Here is an 8,243-nt window from a genome sequence, read left to right on the forward strand (position 1 = left end):
AACAAAGTTTTTTTATGATCCATATTGAACGGAAAGTTATAACTTAACTCTATAGTTTCCTGTTTCATTGAATTTGCTACAATGGCTTTGCTTTTAATTCTTTGGTTTGCGTGGAACAAAGGGCAGGATTTCATGTTTATTTAAGCTACATTGGTAAAATTATGTAGTTAGAAGTAGGAAGAATTTTACCGTCATAACTGGAAGTAATATTTTTAGATAACTATACAAGAGATAACAGAATTTTTGAACATGAATCTTCAACATCTTTTGTTTTTTCAAATTAATGAACTACATAATGTAAAATTCAACTAAAGCGCTAACTATATATTATATTATAGCTTTTCATGAAATTACTGAGGAATGAGAACTGTAATTTTACAAGCAGAAACAGTGAATATAATTCCTACGTCTTATAATTGAACAAGTAACAATGATGTAATAATGCTTTGATTGGTATTACATGGACCCTTTAAAGGTATAATTGGGAGACCATTAAACCCGCTTAAGGATCAGCATGACCAGGAATGTCATCATCACTAGATCCACTGTCTTCTTCACTGATGTCTTCCTCATCTCCACTCTCCTCACCAGCTGTAGAGTTGCTAATGTTTTCCTTCTTAGCATACCGCTCACAGTACTCTGTCCCCACAAATAGCAGAGCAATGTTTATATTTCTTTTTTCACCATTAAATAGCCCCCCATTCACCAAAGCATCCTAACTTTAGAAATAAATCCAGACATTAAGAAATACATGAAGCAGTCTCGGGTACAAAAAATATCATCGTGTTTGAATAATTTACAGCCTTTGGTCAAAATATAGAATGCTGAACCATTGCATTTCATGATACAACTTCCTGATCTGGGCTGGGCGGGTGTTAGGAGAATAAAAAGGGAGTAAATACGGGTCCGGAGCACTAGGACGGTTTTATCATTACAAACCAAAGTCCAGATGTGATTCGCCCGGGAGGTTAAGCTATTCAATCAGAATAAGGAGATTTGTATGGAAGATTACACCAAGAGTATGTTAAGAGCATGTAATCACAATCGTAGTTGAAATGCAATTGAGTTTTGGTTCAGAATCATGATTCTACTTACCTTCGGATTAAGCAAAAAACAAAAGGTAAGAATTGAATTATAATTCCATTCTGACTAGAATTACAACAAATTTAATAAAATAAAATAAAAAATTGATCCCCAATTGGCGGCGGCAGTAAAAGGTGATTGATGATAACAACGGGGTGAGTAAGCGATGGTCATGGTGGCAAAAAATAGTAATAGTGATGAAAATAGTAGTGGTACTAACAGAAATAGCAAATCAATTCCAATGTCAAATTCCCATTCTATTCACAAATCCATGCACCAAACAAACACTGCCAATCAGCAGACAATAGGCATTGCATTTGGACCACTAAAATAGGGAAACCAATATAACGTGTCTTCAATTATCAGAAAAAGTAGCACATAACAAACAATTGCTCACCTTTAACTTTCTGGTCATACAACTTTTTATCCTTCATCATTAACGATGCTGCATCGCCATTGAGAGGATCTGAAGCATTTGGATAAAGCAGGAGTTGTGGAAGAAAAACTTCAAAGACATTTAAAAGATCTGAAAAGCACAATAAATCTTGGTCATTGATAAGAAACAAAAAACATAACAGGTTAGCCACAAAAGGAGGGAGGACATTAATGGAGGATATTCTATATTCATGTTGAATTTTCATTCAGATAACTATATACCTCAGTGTACATAGACCGAAATATGACAAACTAATAGAACCTTCACACAATGGAAACTTGTAAGTTTTACTATGAAAGCGTATAACTGAATTACCAAACATTGGGCTCCAAGATTGGTTAATGACATCCAAGCATACAGAGCCAGATCTGCAGTTGATGAAATGTGCAAAGCAGAATCAGTCAGATCCACTTGTGCACAAACAATAGCAAGTTGTTTCAGTGACTTGATACTCCCAAGAAATATCTTGTACAAAATCCCAAAACAATGAAATATAAACAGCAGAAAGCAATTATTGACATGTATCATGGAACCCAAATATAAAGGTAATAATCCATTGACCCATATTAGTGCAGAAACAACATAGAGCAGGAGAAATATTCACCCAAAAAAATAAAGATTGACTAATAGCATATGAAGTGCTCACAACTCATCGACATTAGGATGGAATATTTTGTTCACAAAGCCAATAGAAGGGGATTTATATGGGTAAGCATCAGGAAGCTCAACACGAATTTTCCAGACACCACCTTCATAAAGACCTGCAACAATCACGTAAATGTGATAAATCAAAGAACAACCAAATAACTTAAAGACAAGTAATTGATCTTTGTGCTCACAACCCCATTTAAAGACAAGGAAACCAGTGTCAAGGTAGAAGAAGTATAACATGCAAATATTATATGGACATTTGTGTTGATAGAAACAAGGCAGCTTCTCATCAAACTCTGTCTTCCCTCTTTTGTCTTGAGAAAGGAAAAAAAGGAAACTATTTATTTTAAAAAAATTGAGTGCTAAGTAATTCTTCGTACACATTTACAGTTTCATCAAACAAAATTGTAGGTTAACCAAAGAATTTTGACAGTACTTTCTTTTGGACCATGAAACTCAACATTGAATTCACTAAGTCCATCGTTTATCGTCTCCACTGTATAATCACTCATCATCCTGAAAAGAAGTAAAGAGTATTTGAGAAATATGACTACAAAAAAATTTGCTGCGAGTAATCAAGCATACATGACCATGTGGATAAAATGCCAAGAGTGATAGTCTTGGACTTCAGTTCATCCAACAGATATAAGGAACAGTCATCAACTTGAATTTACAAATTAGTACATGCATAAGCTTTATAATTCTAGACTGATGATAGTATATTAGCAGCATTTGATCAATGCCAAATCCCACAAAAAGTTCAAGCCTTTGACACCATTTGGATAAAATTTTAACAAGTACTTCTAGCACAAAAAAAAAAAAAAAAAAAAAGAGAGAGAGAGGGAGAGAGAGAGAGAGAAAACGAATTGAATTTCTCTCCTAAGTTAAAATTAACTTCACACAAGTCAACTGAGAAGCTCGATGATAGAGCTTTTGAAAAGTTGAGCTTCATAAATTAATTTTAGCTTATAGAGAAATGGGGGTATAATTACCTTTTTCTCTCCTAAAAATTGTTGGTTGGAAAGTTTACTCATACTAGGCTTTTGCGACTTTGTTTTTTGGGTCCTAATAGAAATGCACATACTTCATAAGCCTCACCAATTATGCAATGCATTTGAAGCATGTAAAAGTCACTTGATATTGTTGTTAGGCACAGGTTACTAAATTAGATGAAGCCCATATGCCTTCATTATCAATTTCAACCATGCTATTCCGTACATAAATGCAGCATATAATTTCAAGTTTGACTACACTCTCTGATCATGTTCCTGTAACGATATCTACCAGTTCATTGTGATAACAGCCAATAAGTACCAAGTGGCACCACATAATACTATGGCATCTTTCAGTGTAACAACTTTTATTTAGGTAACAAAAATATGCATAAATAATAATGCAACCAAGACAGCAACATATCATCGTCACTTAGTCAAAAACCTATAATAACTCATTACATGAACAACAAAGTTTTACTAATTGAGCGATGTCAAGAATAGCAACTATCATATGTTATTAAGACATTTAATGTTTGGGAGGAAGAAAAGGAAAGTAGAAGGAATGGGATTGATTTATAATGAGTTTACTTTGACAAAGAACTACATGGTTGCGATTCAAAATAAATTATTCAGCATTTACAAAAAAAATGTTCAACTGAAAAATAAAATCATAAAAAAAGCAGTGGTTTAGTCCCCTACCACAGGGAAATATGATTGTATGACACAAGAAAAGGCACCATGGGGAAAACATAAACTGCCAACAGACCAAAACTAGGTAAGAATGTTCTTTTTCGCTTCTTTTTAATTTCCTCAATTGTTCTTAGTAATTTGCAGATCCTTATTACCACTGAAAAGGTTGAAGTCTATGTTATGACTAAAAATCAGCTTATGCTAAAACGCAATGTGATGGAGAAAATCATAAGCAAATTTTTCTTTTTAATTTTGGTGTTGGATCCTGTGCTTGGCATATCATGCTATGATGAATTCGATTATCACTTCGAGGTGATTTTTCATGACAGAAACAGCCAATTCATAATCCTGCCTTCTATCATGAATGTTAATAAATGGGTAAACCAAATTTCCTATTAAGTGTTGCATTTCTAAACTTAACTCCAAAGTCTACTTTTTATCACTTAACCCTATTGTTTAATCTTAAGTGAAAACATTACTTTTACAGTTAAATAATTATGTTTCGTGCATATCATGCCTTACCATCACAAAAACTGAAGTTTTTCTTTATCATGAATCCCCAAAATTTGTTTATTTATTACTCTTAGAATTAACTACTAAATTGGAAAAAAATAAGGCGTCTCTAAACTTTAAAATCACCACATGACTCATCTCCAGAGTATGTGAGATCTAAACTATCAAGAACACACGTCCTGGTGGCCACCCACTATAATCCTTAACTCGGCCTCTATGAAAAGGCTTCCCTCGGTAGCTCTTTTCAACCAAGGGGAGACTGCAATTAGAGCAGTTTTCCAACAATCACATTAGGGCCCTTCAAATCTGGTTTTCAGCGTCTTGTAAGCTTCTCACCGATCAACTAACAGATATTTTAACTTGAAAACAAAACTACACGGTATTTACTGATTAACAAAACCAAAAAAATTATGGTAAGCTAGGAAAGGCATGCACTTCAACGGATTTGGACAAATTTTAATCCTTTACAAATCTTAAAAATTATTATATATAATGGCTGTTTCATTTCAACAAAGTAGTCCAGGTCCTTTAGTGCAATTGAGCTTTAGTTTTTAAAGGGGCTTCTCTTTAAGCCAAATTAAACTTCCTCAAACCCACCCACATTATGAACGTGGTTTCAAGATAAAATGATACCTCGAGAAAATAACCGACAATGTGCCAAATGTGCTTACTCATCACGTCATACTAACAGTCAAAACAAACTAACCATAATACATTTAAAAGAATTTGAGTATACTGCTTGCCACCTACTTATAGAAAAAATATACAATAAATAATTCAAACAGTTAAAAATAATGTAACCATAAACACTCATTAAAACAGTCTACTTACAATTTCATAACATCCATTTCTCTTCTCTTGCTTGGAGATGACATTTTGATTATACAAATCACTTATTTCAACCTGCTACAGATACAATAAAGAAAGTTTAATATGTGCCAAATGTACTTATCTGTTCTCATCTCCACCAAATTGGAAGATATGAAAACAAAACCCAATTTCAATGTGCAGTCTATATAAACTCAATTCATTTGTGTTAAATTTAAAATGGGATTAGGAACTTGATATATAAGCTCAATATGTTTCTGGGGTGCCCTACATATCAATCCAAAACATATTTTTGCCCGTAAAAGATTCACCATAAGCTGATAAATGATCCAGATAAATGATACAGAGAAGCATAAAACCCAAATATAAGAAACTTTGCAATTGTCTTGATGTTGTTGGAGATCTCACATTAACTAAGGATAAGATTTTTACAGTATATAAGTGAAGACAGTCCTCTTTTTACAAGTCAATTTTATGATAATGAGTTAAATTTAGATTGAAGTATGGTATTAGAGTCTATTCTGAATGGTATTAGAGTATAAAAGTGAAGACAATCCTTACTTTACAAGCCAACTTTGTAAGAATGAGATAAATTTTAACTATGGTATTAAAACCAATTTTGTAAGAATGAGTTAAATTTAAACTGATTAGTATGGCCTATCATAACACCCATTATTGGACCACCACATGCACTACATGAACATGTCTCGATGTGGGAGAGATGTGTTGAAGATCTTGACTAAAGATAAAGCAAATTTTGGAGATCTTCACTAAAGATAAAACAAATCTTCATAATATATAAGTGAGGTATACTCACTTTATAAGGTGCAAATTTATAATATGTAAGTGAGGATAATCCTCACTTTATAAGGTGGCAATTTTGAAAGAATGTAAACTCACTTCTCACTTTTTAATAAATGCAAAAATCAAGATCAAGAAGATCTATATTGAGCTCTAAAAAGAAGCCACATCCGTAAAGAAAGACACCCTATATCATACAAAGTTAATACTCAACGTGAAGGAGGCTATTCAAGATTTTTACACCCTTATCATTTAAAGATAATACTCAGTATGAAGGATATTGGAGACATATGAAGATTGTGAAGGAGGTGTATTGAAGATTCTGGATTATATAAATAGGAATCCTCACATTGCGGTTCTGTGAGGTTAAACTCACTTCTTAATAGATATTGATTCATAAAAAGAAACCAAATATGTGAAGAAAGAGGCCCTATATCATATAAAGATAGTACATGTTCGAAGAAACTGTCTTTTTTATTGAATGTTCAAAATATCATTCGACATCAAAAATTAATTCTATTCACTTAATCTCTTTCCACCTAAAAACTACCTCTCGATTTGGGGTATTTTATAAGAATATACAATAAAGCAATTAATGCAGTTCACAATTTAGAGGTGTTCTTTTAGAAAGAACCAAGAGAGGCTGTATATATGAAGGGAAACAACTTGATTAAGATCCATCAATGCGTTTCATTGCATGTCTGATATAGATTATTTTTAGAGAAATGCCTAGTTTGCAAGTTCTACATAACACTTGAAAGAATAAGCAGTTATTCTTCCTAAATAAAAGCACATTAGTCATAGACATAGTTGTTTAGGTATATACTACACAGCTTGTTCATCATAGAGCATACATGTAGAATTTACACTACAGGCAAAGTTACACCAAATTCTTACCCAGTAAAAGTAATCCTTCAACTACGATGAAGGCAACAAAAAAACCTCTAATTTCAGAAGGACAGAAGAATACTTAAGCTGGTGAAAAATCCCAACCCAATGAGACAAACACTATCTATGTGAATAAAATACGGACCAACATTACCACCCTTCCAAGTATTGAAGCATAAGGCTACCAGGTCCAAAGGAGAACACCAAGCAAGAGTGACTAATGCAAGGGTCTGATGAATGTGCAGGAATAAGCAATACAAAGTGCGTGATACACAATGTGGCACAAGTGCACGTTTTATTTGGCACGAAGTGCAAATACATGAAAGTCCAAATCTTTTGCAAACGACTGCGTCCATTTGAAACAAAGGCAAATACCCAAAATTCCTTGTCTTACTTAGATAAACTTCCTAGCCACCAATTCGGCAACGGAGGGCAAAATGAGAAAAGGCATATTTGCGTTGATTGAATGAACCGATACCAACAAAGAAGGTTTGGAAAGAACTATTCTAGATTCCGGTAGAAAGATCTATGGCTGACCCATTTAACCAAAGATAGAGGAAAAACAATGCGTGAACTGCTATTGCTAAGCATGCTTGAATTAGTGCAAAATCAAAAGAAAGGGAGGATAAAGAGGAAAAGTGGATTGGCATAAAAGAAGTGAAACTATAATTTGGGGGAAATGATGGCTTGCCTGAAACCCTTGTAGCGTTATGGTGATGGCGTTGTGATCAGAGAGTAATTGAAAAGAAGAGAATTGAGAAAGGAAATGAGGAGAAACACATATATAGGGAGTGGGTGGGTGTGAGGGAGATAGAATGTCGACGTGGCACATAATACGTGTTATATGAAGGTTCGGCAATGTGGCAATTATGTTTCACCATTTTTCTAGTAAGTACAATCTCTATTAATTACCAATTTATTACTCTAGGAGCTACAATCACCACTTCAATGCGTTTATTGTTTCCTCGATAAACCAATGGTAGTTTAACATCTTCTGCTCAATTTTTCTAACATTTTCATTCATATATAATCCTCATCTTCATGGAAATCACAATTTTTCATAAAACTATATTTTATTTGAGCCTTAATTAATAATAAATAACGTATTAAATGTGCTATGATTATTATTTTTCTATTATATAAATGACATCTGAAAATATATTAATTTTAATTAACGTTTATTTTTATTTAAAGGTGAATTTTTTAGTATATTTCAAATTAGAAAAGTTAAATGAAAAAAAAATGATTTTCTTTTATAATATTTAAACCGTAAAACTTCTATATTCTAAACTAAACTAAAAGAATAATGTTTTCATAAATTATTCATAAATTTTGGTGTAAGGTTGAACATTGATTTA

The 8,243-nt window shown here is 33.0% G+C and overlaps 1 protein-coding gene across 2 annotated transcripts; it reads right to left on the reverse strand.

Moving 5' to 3' along the window:
• Positions 1-298: 298 nt before the first annotated feature.
• LOC106768592 (ubiquitin-conjugating enzyme E2-23 kDa) lies at positions 299-7,682 on the reverse strand. Of its 2 annotated transcripts, none has more exons than XM_014653825.2 (7): positions 7,577-7,682; positions 5,200-5,271; positions 2,607-2,686; positions 2,166-2,280; positions 1,835-1,887; positions 1,481-1,609; positions 299-639 (listed from the first exon to the last, which is right to left on the reverse strand). In XM_014653825.2, exons 2-7 carry the CDS (start codon positions 5,241-5,243, stop codon positions 503-505), a joined length of 558 nt encoding a protein of 185 aa, XP_014509311.1. In that variant the 5' UTR covers positions 5,244-5,271; positions 7,577-7,682; the 3' UTR covers positions 299-502. The 2 variants fall into 2 exon arrangements, with proteins under 2 accessions (XP_014509311.1, XP_014509312.1); XM_014653826.2 differs by having other exon boundaries at positions 5,200-5,274; positions 7,577-7,635.
• Positions 7,683-8,243: the final 561 nt, after the last annotated feature.

Source organism: Vigna radiata, chromosome 7, assembly GCF_000741045.1.
Source record: "Vigna radiata var. radiata cultivar VC1973A chromosome 7, Vradiata_ver6, whole genome shotgun sequence".
In the NCBI taxonomy this organism is placed as follows: Eukaryota; Viridiplantae; Streptophyta; class Magnoliopsida; order Fabales; family Fabaceae; genus Vigna; species Vigna radiata.

Bases quoted from the DNA above. Each gene is read 5' to 3' on its own strand.
- LOC106768592 (XM_014653825.2), bottom strand. From the start codon at position 5,243: ATGTCATCTCCAAGCAAGAGAAGAGAAATGGATGTTATGAAATT. The intron at 1,888-2,165 runs GTGAGCACTTCA...CATCAACTGCAG, and splicing joins CATCCTAATGTCGATGAGTT to ATCTGGCTCTGTATGCTTGG. The intron at 1,610-1,834 runs GTAATTCAGTTA...TGTGCTTTTCAG, and splicing joins ATCTTGGAGCCCAATGTTTG to ATCTTTTAAATGTCTTTGAA.